Source organism: Serinus canaria, chromosome 3 (genome assembly GCF_022539315.1).
Source record: "Serinus canaria isolate serCan28SL12 chromosome 3, serCan2020, whole genome shotgun sequence".
NCBI lineage: Eukaryota > Metazoa > Chordata > Aves > Passeriformes > Fringillidae > Serinus > Serinus canaria.
The window spans coordinates 61,719,753-61,743,905 of NC_066316.1; the positions used below are offsets into that span (position 1 = coordinate 61,719,753).

Here is a 24,153-nt window from a genome sequence, read left to right on the forward strand (position 1 = left end):
CTGCTTCCCAGATGAATTCTCCTAATAAAACCAGCTTAACAAAAAGGAAATTTCCTGCTCTGAGGAACCTAAAGAATGATACATATATTTTTCTACTAACAAAACTAACACAGAGCACTGATAAATGTTTACACAATACATTAAAATCCAATATGCACAAGAGAGTCATCTAACCTATCCTAACCCATATCTTTCTATCTTTCTTTTTTCCTTTTTGTCCCCCATTCCCTCCCTGCATTGAATTTGTCTTTCAACAACACAAGTCAGTGTCCTACTGCTGGGAAGACAGATTATAGCAAGCATCATATTGAAGGGCTCAGTATTCGTTATGCCTCAGCCAAAGATGGAGCTTGTAGCCACAAGTCAATGTTCTACAACCTGAAAACTTTTATCAGTTGCAGTATTCAGATATTTGAGAGAGAACATGGCTGTTAACAAGTACAACCCAAATCAACAGGTCAGGAAGTTAAAGCTTCTTCCTTAAAAAAAAAAAAAAAAAAAAAAGCAACATAATTTAAACCACAAGTTCTGTGGTTTTTTTTTGTTTGTTTGTTTTTTGATGAATATGTGACAAATTAATTGCACCCTCTATCTTTCTATTATAGCATGTACATAAGTGAAAGCAATGCAGCAGCCACCAGGATATGTATTAAAACTTACACACGTACACTGACATCAGGTGTTTCCAAATACATTAATCAGAAAGTACTGAAATACAGGATGAGGCTATAACCACAGGAACTCAAAATAACATTTCTTACCACAAATGGCCCTAACTGAACTAGTGAGAACTCTGTGTTTCATTACCAGTTTCCTCTTCCACCTGTCACTCTGACAGCACCTTCCTCAAAACTGAACTTGTAAATAGTTTTTATATTTTGAATGGGCTTTTTCACTTCTCTGTGGGTTCAATGCTTCCTGAGCAAAACTGAAGCAGGCAAAGAAAACTATGTACCTTAAGTACTTATGAACCTTATTTTTCTTGGAACTAGTAGCTGCAAAAAAAACCCTAGAACCATTCAAACTTGGATGCAATGTGATGCCCCTGTGCTTAAGAAACAAACAGAACAGGGCAATTAAAGCAGTCTTTCACATTCTTATTCCACTTTTTCTCTGCTTTTATGAAAGGAAAGTCAAATGTTATTTGATTCCTGCTCTAGTAGTTATGCATGAAATCACCATAGCAAGGATGCAGAAATGCTATCTACATATGATTTTAAACCAGTAACATATAATATAGCCCAGCAAAGCAGAAGAACTGTATCTGCAAAAGAAAACATTAACCTTGTGTTTTTTTAGTTACGTGTTTTCTCACACAAACAAAATTTTCCCACTTACTTTATGATTTCTATTTCTGTTGATTAAAATTGAGAGAAGGGATACCTACACAAACTTCTATGTCACCTGGAGATCAGCCTCCCTTGAAATAGAAAAGATTACACAATTTTGTGTTTTAAGTCTTTTGGTTCTCAGCTTTCTGAAACACTGACCTTTGAGGCTAACATTTTCCATTTTCTTAGCAAGCCTCTTTACTACAAGCTACTTTATCTACCAGTTTCCTCACCTCACAGGAAAAGACTTTTCAAAACTGATATATAATTTCAACACAAAACACAATGTGACCTGATGATAGCAAAACTGACTGCTCATAAAAAATATTCCTATAACCTGAAAGTGCAAAAAGCTTAGTGGGATTTTCTGCTGCTTGGTGGAGCAGTAGTTCTATAACAGGATGGCCAAATTAATCATGCAATTAACTGATTACATGAATTACAGTCTCTAGCTGCAGTCACTGTCACTTTATTTGAAAATAAATATGGGCTCCAGTCAAAACATCTTCCCTCTCCTCATCATCAACCTATGCCCTCCCCTCTCCTGAAACAGCTGAGAATAAGCAACAACAAAACAAACAAATTTTGTACCCCATTAAGGCAGATCTTTGATCCAGCTCCCAGTGTGACACCAAAACATCAACATAAGCAAAAGCAGGCTGGCAGGAATTAAATGCTGAGAGAAGGAGGGAGAGCACAGCAAAATCACCACACCTGCAGCAGCTGAGGCCCAAGGCAGCTTGAAGCCATGTATAGCCATGAAGATATCTGCCACTTAAAGTTAAAATCTGACCCAAAAGTGGGGAGCTAACACATCAAAGCATCTCTGCTGGTACAAATTCCTGCTAGTTCTAGAACAACTTTCAGAAACTCTTTAGTAGTTCAAAAAAAAGGCAGTTTGTGTAACAACTGCATTGAGAAACCATCTACATTTCCAAACCCAAGCACTCAAGTCCTCTTTTTATGTGACATGTATCTCTTGACAGAAGTGAACAAAAAAACTTCATTATGAATATCACAGAGCAGAGTATTGCTTCTCCAGGGCAAGTGGCAGGTCAAAAAACTAACTCTAACAGGCAAAAGCCAGAGCTTCCTCACTCTTACTCACTCTTGTGAAACCTTTACCTGTTCCATGCACAGGAACTCAATCAGCAATTTTTCAATTTTTGCCCATTTCCATTGCTCTTTTGCATAACAGCTCTGAACAAAGGTTTGTTAGGGTCTTGTCTGCAACCACATTACACTCTCAATTCAGGACATATGAGACGGGGCAAGGAAATTTTCAGAGTTAATGCTAGATCCATTTGTGATAAAAATATTTTATATAGAAAATTCAATAGTTCTCTTGTTGTTCTGTGTGGCCCTAAGTGGCACTAATAGTAGAAGAAAGGTTTGGATAAGCAAGCTCTCCTTTTCTTCCCCTCCTCCTTTCTCAACATACATGTTAACTTTCTAGCCTTAGTATACCAAGACTTGAATCTCAGCCAATAGAACTGTTGGACCTACATCAGCTTAGCTGACACAAATCAGCTATAATAAGAAAAACTAATTTATAACTTTCTTTAAATTTCCATGTTACTTATTATTATTTTAAATACCATATAAAATTTTAGAAATGGCATTAACATTTTTAAAGCATCAGTTCAAATAAAGTCTTGGATTTTAGAGTGCTTTCCCCTTGCAGTGTATAAAAGAGTGAGCGTACTGGCTGTGCTATGACCCTACCAGTCCGCTTGTGCACACGTGTTCCCCACACGACTCAGTTCTCTTGAAGCCAACACTTGCAGTGCTGGAGCAGAATTCATCTGGTGCAACTGCTGTTCATATTACTTGCACATGAACAGGGCAGCCTCAAAAGCCTCCAGTCAGATGTCTCCTATGCTATAGGCAAAAGAAAGTGCGTCTTTGCCTCCAAACAGCTTAAAATACAAGACACAATGTGTACATGCAATCACATGAGAACCTAAGAAAACAGGTAATATTGGTCCACAGCTACGTGTGTATGTAAATTACTCACATATACTCCATGTCATATATAGTCATCTTTTTAAACCTTTTCCCTGCAACAAAATTTCTCTTTGTGCTAAGCTTAAAACAAATCACTAAAACTGTACCTATATCAGAAAACAGTTGAGGTTCAAGGAGTATGCTGAAGCACTGTGGACCACTATCATCCATACTGCTTGCCAGCATTTTCCCAATTATATTTCTGACTAGCAACAAGCAGACATTCTTGCACACAACACCTGGGCTCAGCTCAAAGGACACATTTTGCCTGAGTCTGTTCCCAGGAGATTTCAGCTCTGCAGATCACAGGTATACACACTGAATCACCACATGACCAGTGAACTTCTCCTGGCTTGCACTAGGCATCACACAGTCTCCTATTCTTTTCCATAGTGGTTTGTAGAGCAGTTGGGAACATTTTAACTCATAAAAGAGCACTGGTTGCACCCTAAGGAATGTTCTCAGATCTGGCAGGCCTGTGATACAACTGTTGCACCACAAATGACCCATACTTGTGGGACAGTAACAGCCTCTGGCACCTTAAGAGAGGAGACTGCCAAAGTACCACAAGCTATGATCTACCCTGGGTTACGTCTGATGTGTGCTGATGATGAAGCAGATGGGTGAAGGAGAATAGCTTTGGGCAGAAGGAATTTTACTTGCAGTTTCAGATTTTTTTCACCTCAACGTAAGATGACAAAAATTTGAAAACACTGACTCCAACAGAGTGTGGCATGTAATTCATGCCCTAGAGAGATATGCACAAGTAGCTCATAACTTAGCAACTCCAATGAATACACAACCTTCCACCTTTTAATCTTCATACTGGGCTGAATCTTATGCTGTGTAATTAGGGCTATCTAAACAGTCATCTAAACTCCTACTGAGGAGAACTGGTTTGTCCAGGAAAGGCCAGCTCAATCATGAAATTAACCACAACAAATCTAATAACCAGATGGAAAACTATCACAGAACATGGTGCTGCAGACCACTGCTGCCTTCTGGAAGTCAGATGGACTTTAGGCAGCTCAAAGATTATTCCAAATTCTTGCTTTTTTCATCTTTGATTAAAATCACAGTATAAGCAACTCTTCTATGAAAAGAAATGCTGCAGAAATGGCTTTTCCCACCACCCTATTTCTCCAAATTCTGCATTGTGAATGATGAGACTACAGTAATGTATAATCTCTGGTAAGGGAGCGAAGAAATCAGATTCAACAAGAAGGACAAACAACAGCTCTATTATTAAGGAAGAAGCAAAGCCAACTGCCTAACATCATAGATGCCCAGAATTCACCCAGAGTTTCAGGAAAACTTAGAAGTTCTGTGTCTAAAATTATCAGTTGTAGTGGTAACTCCCCATTCCCAGCCTCTTCTGACTGTGACCATATTGTTTGCATGTCAGAAAGAAAATACCCCCAAAATTAAAATGCATGTCAGGACAAAATTATGCCACCTACCAAAAAAAGTATAGGCTGAAGAGTTCAGCTGCTTGAACTGTCAGAAGTCAATTTAGTACTTAATCAGTGATGTACTACAGGTTCACATTCCTAATCACAGCTTGCACACAGCTCCAGTGAAACAAAAAAGTTCATTTAATGCTCACCAAATGCTGTCCTACTTTTGCAGTGCCATCTAACCCACAGCCCCGGCAAGCATGCTCACTTTGTATTTGTTCTCCAACTTGGCAGGGGTAGGAATGTGGCCTCTCCTCCGGAAGGTTGTAAAGTGCTTGCACTGAGGGCATGGCTTGGTGCTGGAGTCAATGCGGCTGAGTTCCAGGAAGTATTTATACTTGATGATGTCGTCATGGGGCAGGTTATAGAGGACAGTTGTTTCATCCAGGTGTTCGCTGCACTCTGTGATGGGGCATTTTATATCCGCTTGTCCCAGCTGCACCTACATATAAAAAAAAAAAAAATAAAAAGCTGTATGACCTTTTGCCTGGAGAAGTTAAGCACTGGTGAATTTTGTGAGGAAAATTAACTGCAAATACTGTAACAATTCAGAGACTACCCAGCATACAGTCTTCAAATTATTTAATTTGTGCTCAGTGGAGTTACACCAAGCACACTGCAATTTTTCCAGAGAGCGTTTTCAAATCCAAACTGAAAAGCTAATTACCCTGACAAGTGCAATTATTAAACATATTCTCTCAGTGCATGCACCATGGCTACATACACCACAAAACCAAACACAAGTCCTAACTAACGATGTCTACTCCACACTTTGGGTGTAATGGTGAGTGCACCAGAGTTATGGCTCACAAAGGCTGTGAGAAAGCAGACAGTGGAAACATTTGCATACTGTTTCACTGACAAAATGACCTGGGAATCACAGCACAGAGAAATTAAAAATCAATTTGGGATCAGCAACTCTGACTCCAGAACCGTGAGCTGGTTCCTGTTCAGTACACTCAGTGCATCTGCAGTCTGCTTTCAAGAAGTTCCTCATATGCTATACTGCACATGCAGAAAGTTTTAGTTGAGCTTGGGGCTGATCAAGCTAATACATTTGCCCAGAACTCATGAGTTGAAAGTTTTAAAAAACATGCACCCCAACAGCATTAAAAAACCTCAATAAAACCAAACTAAAACCAGACAAACAAACAATCTTGAGGTTAACAGGGCAGAAACTGCTGCTGATCTAATGAGTCCTGATGGTCCCAAGCTGATCCATATGTTCAGAAATCCGCAACGTGTTTCTAGAGCTCCTGGATCCAAGAACCACGCTGGACCCAGATCTGCACCCTTCACGCTTGGCAGGCTTTGACTGCTTGGACTCCATGCCAAAACAGCAGATCCTACTTGGTCTGGAAGAACCACAGTTGCATTTGCTTGGCAGTGAGCCCAAGTTAATAAACCCTGCTGGATCTTGAGAGTCTGCAATGACCCAGCTAGAGCATGTTTGTGTCTGCCCTGAGTGATCTCGAATGAGTGAGTTTTGACTGCACAAGTGCAGCTGACCACCTTCCTTATTGACTATCTCCATGAAGAGACAAAGGGTGCAATCAGCATCTCTTTCCAGGAATTACTATTTGAAGGTTGGCAAGTTTGATTTCCCCACACTGCTTATTCTTTAACATCCTCAATTAGAGAAATCTGCTGAACAACACACTAAATAAGACAGAAACGCCTCAGATTTGGATGCAGATCTCATTGCTGCATAGTGGTACCAGAAGACACAAGGACACTAATGCAGTATTTAAGCTAAAAAAGGAGGGCAAAACCCTAAAAAGCAACACAACACAACCCTGTCATTGCTGCTTCAGCAACTGAGCCACATGAGCTCTAGTGAATGACAATTCCGTCACAAATGCTAGGATTAGAAGTCATAACAACATGGTATCAAACCCAAGCTTTATACTGATTAAAAAAAAAAAAATCCTACTGCACCACCTCTGTTCTCAGCAACGTAGCTAAAAATGCAGGGTGTGGATGGTGACAGTGAGTCTCAGACCAGATCAAGGTGGAGAACACCTCAGCAAACCTTGGTGCCCCCAAGCAGCCTTGGCTCATGACACAGGCAGGTCAGGATGGAGGCAAATTTGCCTGCACTATGGAGGATAGGCAGCTCCCCAGTAAAGCACCCATTTTAGGAGGGAAATTCCCCACATTTCATTTCCAGCTCTAAAAGATGAGCAGAGCTCTGCCACATGCAAACAATGCCAGGCTCAGTTTGGCTTTTACACACACGTCTACAGGAAGAGTATGTACTCAAAGATATTAAAAAAACAACAAAAAATCCCCCAAACCTCACATACTACATGTTGGGGAATGCCAGCATTTTATACCTGTAGAACATTGATTGACCTGCAGCAGCATGTAAACTGAAACCAAGCATGGACCACTGGACTGTTCTCAGAAGAATCACCCAGTGCATCAAGGAGCTGTACTTAAAAAGCAGATGACAATCAGTACAGCACTACAGAACACAAACATGCTGAACTAAGAGAACAATTTGCTACAGAACCACAAAAAGTTACTGTACTAGGATTAGCATCAACTTTTGTTTAGACAAGTATAGGTACACTATAGAATTGAAGAGTAAAATTAATCCTACCTATGACTGCATCATTAAAAAAAAAAAAGTTAAGCATTAGGGAGGTATTAAAAGAGCCATATCTTTTTGCCAGGAGTAAACGAAGCTACAATGGAGTAGCACTACATAATGAGAAGGTGCACTGTATCTGACAGTACTAAGGCATTGGTTATATTAAATGCTAGTTAGAACAAACCTGCATTTATAAAACCAAGGAATACAAAGCTCAACATTTTCTGTACTTCATGCCCACACAGAATATGATTAATATATGTGGTAAGAGTCAGGTGTGGTTTCCATGTTTATTTTGAAAATACGTTTTACACCCACTTGAAATAAATAATTTTTAACCTCTGTAATAGTTTCAAGTTTGGCTAAGACTGAGACTTTTCCTGTGTTTTGAATGGTACTGAAGTGAACAGAGCTGGCTTGCTTACTAGCAGTAACTTCAATGGAGCCTTGTCCTAGCAAACAGCCTATCTTTGTACACTAAACAGCAGCAATTGATGGAAGTATAGCTTTAGAAGTAGCCTGTCATGCTACCTGCTGCCATGGACTCAGGACATGCTACAGAATGTTTTATTTAGTTTTTCCTTTCTCATTCTGTTATGACACTGGTACAAATAATTAGTTTTATTCTTTTCCTAATTTTTTTTTGTTTTGCAGAGCCTTATCCCTTCAATATCAGCTTCTCACAATGTCAAACCCCCAAGTTTTAAGAAAACCACTGTGTATTAAGAACTTTAGAACCCTCAGTATACAGAACAGCATGGTGTACTTTCACAGCATGAGAAAGGACTCATATGTCTAAGAGCAGCTGAGCTGCAGCAGTGTTAAATGTCAGGCAGTATCCAGCTCTGATACTTGTTGTACTTCACTTCTGTAAAGCATCGCAGGAGGGGATACTCTGCTTACAATTCAGAAGGAGAAAGACTCCAGCTCCTTTCATCCTACAGAAAGGCAACATTTAAATTATCCGGAGAACAGTATGTGCCTCCTCCTGCCAATTCCTGACATTCTATTTTAAAAGTGTTTTTATTGGTGAGTGGTAGAGAGGAGAAAAGGCAGGAGGAACAGAGACAGGACACACACATGAACTCTACACTGATTTACTTACTGCCCAAGAAAGCAGTGATACTACCAACAGAGAACAGAAACAGATGGCATGATACTTTAAATCAGAAAATCATTTCCACACTCTGAGCCTTCTTTTAAAGGAAATCTTTGTTTCAGATTTTGCACAGAAAGCAAAGTTCAAACTAGACCAGAAAGCACTGATTTATACCTGTCATTTGGCCTGCCCCGGGCTGGATGCAATGTGACATTTGCAGGCTGTATTCATGCTGCAGTATTGCAGCTGTATTCCTTAAATAAGGGGCCATTCTATTTTATAACATATATCTACAAACAAGCATTTTCTAACTGAAACTTCACTCTTAGTTCAGAGATGCACATGCTTAATTGCTCTTACTTCTTAACGCAGAAAGAGAACATGGCCACACCAAATACACACTTCTGTAAAGAAATTTAACTTCTACCAGTGTGGCACATTGCTTCCTGTAAATTACCAAGGAAGTTATGCATAAAAAAATAATATTCTGGAAATCTGCAGATGCAAGGGAAGGGACAGTATAGTCTAGAGGACTTCAGAGGACTTCATACTCTAGGTAAAGAAACAGCTGATTAAAATTTCCTTTACTTACAGGCAAAATCCTATTCCTTTCTTGTTCACTGGAAACATTTCTTTAATTTTCATTGGTAAGCTACAAAGCAGTGAAGAATTTCTTTTCTTGTACATTTGGAAAGTGTGACATTATCAATTTATTTTCTTTAACAGTAGTAGTTTGTGGAAAATACTTGAAGGAATCACCACGATTCAGAACTCCACAGTGGCAGGTGCTAACCAAATGAAATCCAAGTAGACTTGATTCAAGAAGTACAAACCAAAGACTTTTCAAACTGTTACTACACACTTTACACCTGCCTTTAAGGCATTTCTGTGTTTTTAGTCCTAACTTCATCAGTCTGGATCCCTGATTTGTGCCAGTGATATCCTGGCATTCTCCATCAAAATGCTTTAAAAAAAATCCTGTGAAATACATTCTCTTTTTCAGTTCATTCATCCTCCCTCCTTGCTCTCAAATGGTACAGATCCCCAGTGGTGCTTCAAGACAAGCAAGAATAAACAGCTACAACTTAGATCAGCAGCTTAGACTTAGGTTCTATCACTACCCAACAGTAAAAACATCTTCTGTTTTTTGTGTGTCACCATCTCCACAGAACATTTTCACACAACTTCTTGCCTGTTGCTCATTACTTCACAAACCATACCCCATAGGGTGTTTCACTTTTACTCCCTTTAATTCATTTCTCAACAGACTTGCAATAAATTACTTCTTAAATGTCTGTCTCATTCAGTTGCTCCACCACCTTCTCTTACAACCATCTGTAACATCAGTCAAGAGTCATCACTCCTCTCCTCAGGAGGGAAAGGCTTCACTAGCCTTTATCAGTGCATGTATCACTGTCCTCAAAAGAATCCAGAAGGCATTCAAAATATTATATTTCATCTGTCATTAAGATCATCTAAAGGCAATTTGCTATTAAGAAAAGTTGAACCAGAGTATTTTCTACTGTGTCACCAGGTCGGGTTTGTGAGGATGCTCCCCTTCACATGTCCTCAGAGTCTTTGTTTTCCTTTCACAAGTACCCCACTTGTGGATGCAGCCATGACAATGACACTGTGACTCCTGCTCCACGTAACATTCACTAAGACACAAACACTGCAGGCTTAAGGAGACACCACCTCTTCTACTTTTGACAACAATTTGGTCTCAATGAGTTTTGCATTAATTACTACACTGCCAACACTAAAAAAGACACAAAAAAAAGCAAAGTCTCAGGGCCTTTGAAGTACCTGCTAGTCCCTCTTCCTTCAGGTGAAAGAGAGTCAAAAGCAAGAAGATGGGAGAGAATCTAAGTGTACATAACTGCATCCAATCACCACCAGCACATCAAAGGTTTGGCCTTTCTGCTCCAAAAGCAAGTCTTCTGAATGCTTTACAAAGCATATTTAAATACAGCATCAACTTTAATTCTCAAAGGTCATCTGGTTTTTACAACTTTAACCAGAGTCTGAGATTGCAGCTTCATTCATAACTCTGAGGACCACTGTCAGGAGCACACTTACACACATCCATGTCCCCAGAAGCACTGTGGAATGGTGCAGCTACACACCAGCGAGGGTCACAGCCAGCACCACCTGTGTGGGAAGAGACCAGAGTGGCTTTAGCCCCAGAAACGACCCCAAACTTTAACCGACAAAACTGTCCTAGGCTGCCTGGAGCAAAACCCCACACCATTTTGTCTGTTTCCCATTCAAACTTCTTTTGACTCCAGTCACATCTACGACTCTCCTAAAAAAACTCTGAGGATAAACTAGAAAGATATTTGTCAGAATGCACCTAAATGCCACTAAACCTATTTCTTAAATGCCTCTTAATTTGCTTTCTCATTTAATGACATGGTGACACATAGTTCTACTCCTTTTTTCTTCCACAGAACTAGACGTTACATACTCACATGGATCTGATATCAAGAGAAACATTCAGATTTTACTTGTCCTCACCACACAGCAACAGGATTTACAGAAAATTACTTACAGAAAAACAAACTAATAACTGAAATTCTCCTTTGCAAGAAGTGAACAATTATCAACATGGAGAGCTATCCCTTTTTGTCTTTTCATGTCCTGTTACTTCACTGAGTGAATTAAAAAAGAAAAAAAATTTATCTCAGCAATGCATTCAGAAAAACTGCATTGCATTAAATCATGCCTCTGCCTGCCACTACTCATCAATCCCAGTGCACATCACCAGCAAACATGGAGGTTATCTGCTTTCTGTTCTGGTGTTCTGAAATCCACAATGAGCTGAAACCCAGAGCAGAGGTAAAGCTTAGTCCCATGCCTGGACAAAATTAAGGCTGGTACACCTGGAATGGCTGCTCATTGAGCTGGGTCACCCTCTGGCAATGAGGCATGCCAGACTGATTGACTAGTTAGAGACTGACTAGCAGAATGCTTCATCCTGCACTCTCCAGGACTCCCAGAGGTTGTGAAAGTTATCTTTCACCTTTCCTCCCCACACATGTGTGAGGCCAGAGGGAGGGGGAAATCCCAGTGAAGGAAGTTAACCTGGGAACAATAAATGGCAGAAACTGCAAACCTTGGAGGAATCTAACCCAAACCCACAGCCCTCTCAGCATTCATTAAGGGAAGAATGAAAAGCACAAAAGCTTTCTGATTTTGCCCAGGTGTGCATATTACCAGTGTAAGTATGCTTATGCTAACTTTTCTACTCCTTAGATCAAAAATTCACTTTTACTAAAGATCCAAAGATGCTCTTGAAAGAAGAGCTTTGAGGACAGCAGAACAAGCCAGATACCTACCCTTTCTCAGCTGAAAAAGAGAGACAGTTGCTCCTGCCTGAGAGAACAAAAGACCCCATATTAAAACTGATCAGGTGCAGGAAGGGAATTCAGAAAAGAAGCAAGACCCAGGAGACCATCCATGTACTATGATAAATTTAAATAACCTGGGCATCTCAGGAGTAAGCCCTGCTTGGAGGGTCTCAGTAGCATTAGGAAATACTACTGCAAAGTATCAAAGAAGCAACACCTTCTTTGTAATGGTGGTGGTTTTTCAGGCTTTCAGTACGGGTATAAAAACATTTCCCATGCCTTTCTTAAAAGGTGAACAGAAAATTAACATCCATAAGATGATCAGAAGGCTGGAGCATCTCTCTGATAAAGACAGGCTGAGGAAGTTGCTCAGCCTGCAGAAAAGAAGGCTCCAGGGAGACCCTAGGGCAGCCTTACAGTTCCTAAAAAGGGCCTATAAGAGAGCTGGAGATTTCCTACAACTGCATGGAGTTACAGAACAAGGGGTAATTGGCCTTAAACCAGAAAGAAGGTAGGTTTAGATCAGATATTAGGAGAAAATTCTTTACTGAGAGGGTGGGGAGATACTGGCCCAGCTTGCCCAGAGACGTTTTTGATGCTCCATCCCAGTAGGTGTTGAAGGCTAAGCTGGACCAGGTCCTGGGCAAACTGATCTAGTGGGTGGCATCCTTGCTCACAGCAGAGGGACTGGATGATCTTTAATGTCCCTCTCAATCCAAACCATTCTATGATAAGCTGTTATAGAACAGTGAAAAAACATGGTCTCAACCTTCACTTGGAATCATCACTTTGGTCTTCAGCTGGAAACAAGAAAAATCCATGAACTGTAAAAATTTATCCTACAGTTATTTATGTTGAAAAAGACAAGATCAAAAGTCCATTCTTCTACTTTTCTGCTATGTAGTAGTCAGGTTCCCCACCAGACATGAAACCTGGAATAGGCTCCTGAGCTCCCATTTGCCAAGCAGTATTTTATTTGTTTCAAATAAAACAGGGCAAATCACTGCATATTTGCACAACCTATTCACTAGAGCCTGTATTACTGAACTTCTAATACAGATAAGCCCAACTGATATCATCAGCAATAATCAATCAAGCCTTGGTTTCTCCAACAACAGCTGCTGTTATGTTTTGCTGTTGTACCTACAGAAACACTTCATGATGCTTGATATTCTTCCAACAGAAAGTGGTACTTAGCATAAAATAAGAAAAGCTCTCATAATCAAGCAAAGGAGGTAAGAGAAGTATACTCCTGCTTATCTCACTATTACATTCCAAAAGACAACTACAAAACCTGATAGAGTTGGCATGGATGTGGGTAAACACTTAAAAATAGCAAGAACTTTTAACACAAATGTCTCAACTATTCTCCTCACCAACCTGATCATCTACACTCCCCTGCCCATAGAAAAAAGGACATGCATTTTATAGCTGTTCCTAAACTGTCCTGCTTTCCTTCAGAAAGATACCTACAACTAGTTTCCATGCCTTTGCCAGTTTTGACGTTTTGAGTTTCCCTGTTAATAATCAGTATTTTCATGCTTGACTATCAGAAATAAAATCAAATTGTGCCCTCCTTACATGATGAATTTAATAAAGAAACAGCAGAGTTGCACAGGTACAAGCAAAAGCAGAAGAAAGACTGAAAAGTATTTTCTAACTGGAAGGCCACTGTCAGGAGTAATAGTAGACATTTCTTAGATTCAAGGTATAATGTATGATGTTAAAATACCATCACTTGTCTTCCCCTACAACAAGGTAACCTGAATAAATTACTTTATACGATCAAGTCGTTACAAAAGAGCTAAGTTTTGATTTATAAATAATTATTTTGCTCTGCCTTTTTGAAAAGTAACCCATCTCATTGTATCAGTACCGATCCCCAACACAGCCAGTTTTGATGAAAAGCTGTGTTAATAAAAGGTACCATGAAGAGACAGAAATTGGTAACTTTTACATGGCTTCAGTGATGGATGTGTATGCTGACCCATTTTCAGGAATAAATCTAGGAAAGGCTAATGCAGAACAAACTTTTAATCTTCTCCCCATATGCCATCACTTGGACAAACTGTAGATACTCTGCTGTAACTTCAGTGTCACGCTACTTCATCAAGTAATTTCTCACAGTGCATTTTAAGTTGAAACCACATTTTGATTACATTCAGTGCAACGATGGATAGAGCCACCGCAGGGAGCAAACAGGCAAGATAAACAAGTGCAAACAGTACAGCCTTCTCCAGGGAGTTGTTGCAAAAGCTTGAACAGTGATTCTGATCCATACTTGGAGAAGCAGAACAGAAGTGTCTGTCATCCCAGCTGGGAGCAAATTACACATCACCAAAGAGTTAAACTGTTACCTAAGATACCTCAGCAGAAACCCACAGCACAGAAGAAAAAAAATCATCTTATGAAAGTTGAAAGTCCGACAATTCTGTCCCATAATTGATCTAATCCTGTAGAGTGCTGCACTCATCTGGAGCACAGTAATTTTTAAACAGTTAAAAAAACAGCCAAACTGTGAGAGTTAGTTCTCCTGATAATCAAACTCTGGCTGTAATTCTGGGATTGTTACTGGGTCAGGTCAGTCTACCCAAGAATCTGACAGAATAGGGTCCCCACTGAAGCTGGTACTTCAGATTGATTATAGGACAGTTTGTGTGTTGATTGCTGCAGAACTTGTTTATCAAAAGCAGCTAAAATCTTTATATCATAAACCCATTAGAAACAGCAACACAAGGGGGGAAGCAGACAATACAGATGTTGTACACTAGGAAAATCAAACTGTAACCGTGTTTAGAACAATATATTACACTTACACTTTCTCCTAAAGCAGAGAAAATATGAAGCAAGTTCATTTAAATTCCTAAAGGCAGTACTATCAGCTGACAAGGCTATTAGCATACTCATTTTTGCATCAGGCTTACAACAGGAGGAGAAACTGCAGCTTCCTATTTTTTACAAATTCTCTTTATAAACACAAAACCCACTACTAGTTATCTCATCTGCTGTTTATATATGCAAATCTATGTTTAACAGAAAAGTATAACATACCATGACCTTTACTACAAACCTTTCACTATTTCAAAACATTGATATGTATTTCACAAAGATGTTGCGAGGTAGTGTTGTGCTCAGACAGCCTGCTTTTGGGATGAGGCAAAAATGAACAAAGGTAGACTGAGTAAAGTGGCCTGGGAGACTCAGGGCTAAAATCTCAGTGTTAACAGCGAGGAGCTTTGATTTGTGCAAAAGTACCATTGTGATCAGATAAGGCTGTGGAAATACTTGCATGCAGGAAAAAAAAAACAAAACAACAAAACAACAGAAACACTGCAAAAAGAAGTTTCCTTTCCCTACCTTAAGTTTTAAATCACTTTGAGAATAACAGCAATCCCAGACAGAGAATGAATATGGAAAGGTGAACAACTGTTGGTATCACTGAATTCAGATTGCTGCAATCATCCTTTTTGGCTGGTTAGAGACAATGACCTGGGATAGAAAGGAAAAAAGAGGACTCCAACCCACACAGACTTCTCTTTCTGGATGGTATGCCAGTTTAACCCAATGGCTCCAGTTAAGTCATCAAACACCTATATGGACCTGAAAGGTTTGGGGTGCAGGTCCAGACAGACCTCTCCCATACCAGCTGTTCCCGGCATCCCTACCCTGGTCTCAGACCCCTTCAGCCACTCCATCAGGTCACAGTCAGCCAAGACTGACATTATCTCAGACTCCACTATGACTAATGGATAGAAATTTATGGAAAAAGTCAATGTAGCTTTCCCTTCTTCCTCTCTCCTTTAGAGAGCAATTGCAAGGCTGCAAGGAAAGAAGTTTCAGTTAGCTAACACAGGAGACTCAAGTGTTTTTAAATTAAGTTTTCTAATTGATGAAGCAGCTGAATTAATTCCCCCTGTGACACACGATCACTAGTTCACAACCCAAGAAAAAAATGGGAAGCACACAGACAAGGAGAGACTCTTGCAGGTGTAGCAGGTCACCAGTTGTCTTACCTGTCATGTCAATCTACACCTTCAGATCAAGTACCAAGCCCATCTCATGTTAACTGTGTTTACTTTTAGGAAGCTACAAGCCCAAAACATGCTCAGCAGCTCCTCCCAGTAAAAAAGAAAAGCTTAATGCCAACTATAACACCAGGGTTGGAGGAGTGCACTTGATCACTGCCTCCATGCGAGTCAAAGCAGCATAGTTTTCTGCACAGCTGTCAGAATTTCCCTTCTTCAGAAAGCAGCTGGTACCTTGTTATAGCTAGATGATTATTAGGTTTATGAGTACTAAAGTATATTTTCCCATTTTGCATGAGTACTTAAAATGCTCAGCACCATGCACAAAAATCCTTCACTGAGCTTCAGGTCTCAGCCCAGCATCTGCCCTAACACCCACCCCACAGCCCTTCAGATGGTCTTCATGCTTTCGACTTCTGTAGGCACAATTCCTGCTCTCCTCTCAACTGTCTCCCTGAAGGATACAAGAGTCTTATCTGTAAAGCCAGAGCAACAGGAATTGTAACGAAGTAAGCACGTTTTTCAAAATGAAGAAATACATGACTTGTAATGAAACAACTAAAGTTAACAGGTAACCTCAGCAACTTTGGACCAAGAAGCAGAGAGGAACTCTACCAACAACTGTCAAAACACTGGTACAAAACATTGTGAAGTAGCTGACTATAAGAAGAATACAATGATTATTAAAAGACATACAATGAACAGAACATCTCATTAACCTGACATACATTGCAAAATGTTTTTACTAAATATGTTTCATTTTTCTATTCCAACAGTAAAGATGTTACCTTTGGAGACTCCAAGTTAAAAATGGTTATGGTAGGAGAAACTCCCTACAATCAGAAGAAAACCACTACTTTTTATTTCTGTAGGTACTGCCTATCTCTTTACAAGCAAAAGTAAAATTCAAACTTGTCTCAACATCACCCCAGCAATAAACCAAAATGGAATAAAAAATAAAATAAATAAAACCCAAAAATGGAATAATCAAAGATGATTGAGTGCAAAGGTTTAAAAAAATGATGAACAGGTTGTTAGACACCTGGATACTCCACTTCTGCCAGTGTTAAACTTTTGTGGGGCTGCACAAACTGGTTTGTCATACTGAATTTTTATAGAAGCATTTTTGCAGTACCAGAAGTTAACAGTTTTCAAATCACTACCAGAAAGGACTGGGGACCAGGAGATGGGCAAGGGAAGTGAGGTAAAGAAGGTATCAAGTCAACTATATGCATCTCCACTTCTGAAGCTTCAGACTCTAGTAGTAATTGAATTCAATACCAGTTGAGGAAATTCTAGTTTCATTAATTATTTCCAAAGAATTTATATAGTCCTCAGTGGGAGAAAAGCTACTAAGTAGGAACTGAAGCAGCACAGGAGTAGAAGTTACAAAGCACAGTAACAGAACACAAGAGGGTTTGTACACAAGGACATACATCTCCAATTCCAGATTTTGCCAGACCAAAAAGAAAGGACCAACAGATTTAGTGACAAAGAAACAAGCAGATAAACAGAATGATTGGTAGCAAGGAGGAGAAAAGGAGAAAAGGAGAAAACTTTTCAAAATCATCTAATTTACATTTCTTTGATATTGTCACTGAAATGGAAATATCCCACATGATGTCAAACACTGAACTGTCCAGCCAAAATACTAGTTTTGTTTCAGATTTTTAATGGGATAAGAACTATTGTTTTTTAGAAAAATAACCCAACAGTTCATCTAGATCTGCCCACTGTGATTATTCCCTATGGTTAAGCAATCATTGACCACCATTTACCACCAAACAAGCTTCTCTAGAGTCCTGGTTAGCTGCAGTGATTCCCCTCAGAAAGGGGAAAGAAGTTGCAGCTTTGATAACTTGTTTGGGGAGAGGAAGAAGAGAAGAACAGAAAATTCAGGAAGAAGAAGAGGGACACATATAAGCCTTTCCTAAGAAATCCTGCCTTTCCCATAACTTGCATATTTTCTCTCCTGGAGTTTTCCCCTGGAAAATAACATCCTCTTGCCTGACATTCATGGGGGAGAAAAGTCTAGTCTTCAAAATTTTCTGAATCCACCTACTTTTCCTGAATTTAATAATACACACACAGGCTGGCTCACCTCTGAACTGTTCCAGTTGCTCCACATTTTCATCCAGTGATGACTCTGCACTTGTCAAGTCTCTTTTTAGCCAGCATCAAACAGCAGAAGCTCCCACTTAAAGCTGCTGCTGTTGCTATGCAGGAAAGTGCTGCCCCAAAGCACACTGACTTTCTGTGCAAAATAAAGGCAGGAATATTTGTATTTGTGACTAAAGTAATAATCAGCTGCATTCTTATGCATAGGGTAACCTAATTATGAAGCCATTTTAAATAATGAGGTCTTTGGAGTCTTCTTTCAACCTGTACTGAAATTCCTGTCTAGTAAAATATTTTAATGTAACCACGGTAAGAATTATAGAAGACCGAAGAAAACACTCACATACAGTTCAAGGGGAATAAAAAAGTATCTGAGCCTTTCAACTGATCAATGATTCCCCCAAATGATCACCTACATATCATGTTTTCATATGCAGAACAATTATGCAAATTTTGCAAAATAAACAACTAAATACATATGATAAAGTTTAACAAAACTATGTAACTCAAGAAAGCAATAAACATTAATAAAAGGAAAAAAATGAAACTCCATACCAGTGCTAATTTCCATACACTTGCAACATTTTGTCTCTCTAAAGTACAAACCGTTATGCTTAAAAGTGCAAATTACAGTTCTGTTTGATTTCTCATTTGCAAAACTGTAATCAGTAAGAAAGAACAGGCTAGCAAGTCTACACAAAGAAAGATAAAACAAATCATGTAAGCATTTTTTAATGTGCCCCTTCAGCAATTTCTGCACACAAAACCTCTAAAGAAAATTATTCATTTCTCATAATAGAACATAAATGTCTTGCAAGTAAGAATGTATTTTTCCTAACACCAGCTTGATTGACCTCAAAGCACAGCTCCTAGTGATTTTGAGTGCCAAAGGTGAGTTCACAAATTGAGTCACTGTACTAAGTGGTCACCTGTGAGAAGACCCCAGGGACTTAGCTGGGATCATCCTGGAGGGCTCTAATAGTACCAGGAAGGGGAAAAACTGACAACACAGTTCTTCTACCTTCACTATTACATTATTCTCTCTCATCTCATTGCTCCTAGACTCATAAAAGTTGAAACAATCCTCTACACCTCAAAAACATTTCTATGTGAGACTGTCAGCTTCTACACACTTTTTTCAGCAACGTGGAAATCAATCCATCACATACAGAGGAAAAAAGCCATAACCCTTGATCAAAGGGAATAGCTACTAGGAGTAGCAGGCAGTTACCTCATGCTGATCAGCTGCTAGGAAGATATGTGCCAGAAGAGAGCACTTCCCAGGCAGAGCAAATGTAGGGAGAGGCAGAGCCCTGCAGCCTCAGCTGCACCTCTCCTCTCCTCTTCCCTGCTCTGCTGCCACTGCTCCCCGCATCTCTTCTGGTCTCTGCACCAGGATTCCCACACACCACACTGGTCTCACTCCTCACCAAGACACACAGTCAGCCCTCATCCCCTGCATCAGAAGCCTTTAGTGGATGTCCACCGGAACGCAGGCTGCCCTCAGGACCCTGCTGAGGCACAGCATCCAGAAACAAGGAGCCCTGTCCCATGCACTTTAATCCACCACAGCATACTACACGGGTCTAGAATTGCCAGCATGAACAAAAAGTGCATCTAGTTTAAATCCCACAGGACTGGGACACCTCAATGCTGTAAGAATTAGTGAGTTAAAACACCTAAATGAAAAAATCTGCACCTAATACATGGTGAAAAACTGCAGCTAAATATTTCATTCCCTGTGTACAGTATTTGTAAATATGAAGACAGACATCCTGCAATACTGAGTTCCTCACTCAGTCACTGAGACACCAAAGATTTTCACTGAAATAACCTAAATGTGACTTCTTGGGGTGAGGTTGAGTAGCTTTTTCCTTTTTTGGTTTTTTTTTTTTTTTTAGGGTTGGGTTTTGTTTGTTTACTTCGTTGGTTTGTTTTTACATCCAGAGGAGCAACCAAGTGGGTTTCTCCAAAGTTCATGCTCAGAATTCTTCAAATTAACTGTTCACTCAGATTTCCCCCATAGATTCAAATAGGATGGAACATTTCCTTCTGGAAGAAACCAAGAAAATCTGTAAGTCTGTGTTAGGACTCTTCAATTCTAACAGCAGACAATAAATTGCACCTGCAATGCAAAAACTATAATTTTAGTAAATTAAAAATACACCTGCTGAATTCTCAAGGGACTTCACATAATTTTCCTCCTTAGCTACAACAGCAGACAAATATCTTAGGATGGAAGATCTTGGATTCACATCCTACATGAGACTAGACAAACTGCACGTATGCCGTACTGAATACCACACAACAGAAGTACTTTTAAGAGACCCCTGGAAAGTCCCATTAAACTGTAAATTTGAATGCAATACAGCAAAGAAAATCTGGCCAACCTGCAGAAACTGCTTGAGCTAGAACGAGAAAAGTGGAACAAAAAGCAACAAACAATGTCCACAAGAGTAGACTGGAACTTTTATTGAGACCCCACTAAAGATGGGGGCAGGCCAATTCTACCTGTATTACAGGAACTTTACATTTACTGAGGTGTGCAAATTCAGAGAGCAGAAAGGACCTAACAGCAGGAGTTCAAACACAAAAATACAAAAGAGAACGTGAAAGGAGAAAGGAAGTTATGCAAAATGTATATATTTCCACTTTCATTAGATGAGCTGTAATTTAACTTTAGTACGAGAGTTTAATTATCATCATGTTCATATTATTACCATAATCAGTGTAATTCAATACACTGTTTACAGGTTCAAGGAAATTTCAACAATCAGGTACCAGTTCCCCAAATTTACAGCTTTTGTGGGGGGGAAAAAAAGAAAGATTGGAATTTTACAAGTTGGCAGCTAGCTTCACATGAAACAATACCAAAAAGCAACATGTTTTTCCCAAAGAGTTACGGCAAAACTGGTTTTTAAAGTAGTTTGAACTGGATCCACAATTAGGCACGATTCCAAGGATTTTTCCCTGTGGTCACCATAGGACAAGTAGGACTGAACTGCACTCCTAATTCTGTTTTTCCAGTTTAAAAAATCCCAAAAAACTAGGAGTCATTACTTGTTTGCTTGGTTTGCACGATGTAGTGTAAGAACAACTAATTTATCTGTTACACAACTCAAGGCATAAAATATGCAGATAATTTCTCTAAAATGTACACCCCCCCAAAAAAATTCTTAAATGTGAATAAGTAATGAAAACAACAGTATGCCAAAACAACACTAAATTTCTTGATGCCATGTGATATGTTCTGTAAGTTGGACAGTGAGAGCTTCTCTGTTATTAAAAAAAGCCCTTTTTTTTTTCTGGTCTCATTAGTGCATCCCTACCTGCCCAGCTGTATTAGTCACTTCCTGCACAAGGACATTTGGACACCTACATGGCATCAAAACACCTCGTAGTCCATCTAACACAGTATAACACAGGTTTGACTGAAACATTAAAGCTGCATTTGGAGTAACCCTGTCTCTTGTGACACGACACACAGGAACTCTACTGCTCCAGAAAGATTAGATCTTTTTTCCAATGCCCTCCCAACCCAACCAAATTCTGTTCAAAGAGAAAGAGAGGAGGAGGAAAAAAGGAAGGAAAAGCAGATAAATGAAGTTTTAATCTCACAGTTATTCCATTCTCTTATAGAATGGAATAGAGCTTGACAGGTAAGAAAAGGGAGAACAAAATCTATCTCTTCTAGGAGATAGATACGACCTCAAGGAGATGGGTGGGTGCCTTCCAAAACCTTTGGTAAAAACCAGTGCAACAGTAAGATAACATTACATGCTTTTTTATACTTCCAAATTTCACAATCGTTACACTTTGCAACCAAAACTATTCATATAATAGAAGCACAAAGCTCCTGAGCTCTCTCTTCAAAACCAGTGTGCTGGAATCACAGCTGAGTAACAGAGTAACACAGGCTAACCCAGAATTTCTGCAAGCCACAAGGAACAATGCTTCCCATGACCATGACTGCTTTGGACATAGTTCAGTCCCCTCTCCAGTGGTGTACATCCTAGCAAGGAACAGAGAAGCCAGCTTTACATGGTGTGTCATGAAGGTTCAACCTTGTCTTAAGGGTCTTAGCTGAACACAACAGAGTGACAACAGCAGTGCAAAGCACAGACAGCTCTCACGGAAATCCACTACCTGCTCTAAAGCTTTCCTCAGACAAAAGGATGTGACATATATTTACCAAGATCCTCCTGCAAGGAAGTCTCTCTCCTGGGCAATTAAACATTGCCAGGAAGAAAAACAAGACAAACACTTCAAGACAACGGAAATAAGAAAAGTTCACAATGGAGTAATTTTTACTTGAATGGCACTGATGAACTATCTATAATGCGATCAAGTTTTTCAATTCTGTAAACCTTTTCAGAGTGCTACTACAAACACCGTATGCAAAAGGATTGCTGTGAAAAGGAAACTGCATTTCAAAACACTCCTGACAGGGGAAAGGAAACTTATCCAGGAAAGGGAAGAGGAAAGAGAGTAAAAGTTGGAAGCTGGTGAGAACAGAGGTCACTCTCCAGGATCTTTACAGCACTCACTAGATAAGCATGTATCTTTTGAAGAACCTCAACTTCCTGCCATGAATAAAGGTTTTATAACCCACTCAAAATATGTACCAGCAGCCATTTATTTCTTTTAGTCCATCTCATTACTTGGGCAGTAGCACTGCATTTTTCAGGTGTTTCAATGGATCATTACACAAGATATACTATTATCTGATATATTCCAGAGAGAGTTCTCATCAGTTTTTCCACCATGGCTTACATATATGAAGAACTCCATTAAAATTATACAACTGTCAGAAATATTTTCAATGTTTCAACACCTGAATGTCGGTGGCAGCATATGTCAGTTTTCATGCTTGTGCAAGGTTTGCTCAAATCCAGAAGCAGGCTTGCTGTGATCCAACTGGTGCTCATACTGACTGTAGAGCCAAAATTTGCATCTATCAGTGCTTCCATTAAATTTGTCTTTCCAGACAGACTTCACTGGTGAGCTCTGAGACGTGAAGTGATATAACCCTGCAGGAGACCAGTTTAGTCTCATATAAACCTAACTTAACAAGAACTGAATAAAAAAAAAATTCTTTTATGTTGCACAGTCTTCAAAGGTGCAAACACATACACAACATTAATAACATAAGGCATGTATGCACGGCTACCAAGCCTCCAACTCTATGCAATATTTATTATTTTCCCTGTGGATCTAGCTTCTACATAAAGCAGCTATAAACAGCACAACAGCTTCAACAAGCTCATCTAGACAGTTTGCAGATGTACTTCATGACAAGTACAGAAACTCAATGTTTACTGCATCTCAGCACCAAAGCCCTCCCTATGCACACACCAGGTCAGGCACACAGCCAGGATGGACGTCACCATAATCCCCAACGAACTACTTTGCAAGCACCCTGAGCTTCCAAAGGACTACCTGGCACCCAAGATAAGTACTCTAAGAATGCCAAAATCTTTCCACTAAACTTGACAGATATTGGTATATAAAACTAGAAAGGGAAAAAAAGAGTAAAAGAGAAAGCAACAACTTAAGAGTGAGATATCAGGAGATGAATCCAGAATGATAATGCTGCAGCCTGTCAACTGAAGCACACAGCTAACTAACAGACAAGGACATTGAACAGCCAGCTACTTCCTTCCAGTAAGTTACAACAAATTTGCCCAGGTGGTAACAGTTAGTTTCATCAAAAAAAAGTATTTTCCAAAACAGACCCCACGCCCAAGTCACATGATTTCAGAGATTGTTTTTCAATGTTACATAGCTCCTCCACCTTAACCATCTGTTCTGTTCATTGTTTTAAAGTAAAAGCAATCAGTGGAAACTAAAACAATCACTGGTCTTTGCTAAATGCTCTCTCTCACAAGTTTCTTTATACAACAGCCTGCATGCATTCCCTTGGAGAGTTATTTCACAAAGGCATCCTCTATAGCCTAGGTCAACTCGGGTAACACCAATGCAGTCTCTCCTTTGCCAGCAGAGGGAAGGAACTGCTTAAAAATTGCTCTGATTCAGCCAAAACAGTCTAATCAGAAACTGCCTCAAAAACTCAGGCCTGAAATTTATTTGAGAGCTATTTCTCCTAAAACCAGTGTGAGATGCTTGACTTCACCTCCCATACAAACAAAACAATGCCAGATACAGAGCAC

General features: G+C 39.6%; 1 protein-coding gene across 1 annotated transcript in view; it reads right to left on the reverse strand.

The window, feature by feature from the left end:
- The window catches only part of RNF217 (ring finger protein 217), a 64,274-nt gene that overhangs the window by 27,184 nt on the left and 12,937 nt on the right, over positions 1-24,153 (reverse strand). The window contains exon 2 of the mRNA XM_050972452.1: positions 5,004-5,237. Within this exon, the coding sequence (XP_050828409.1) occupies positions 5,004-5,237 (234 nt within the window). The remainder of the gene's footprint in view (positions 1-5,003; positions 5,238-24,153) is intronic.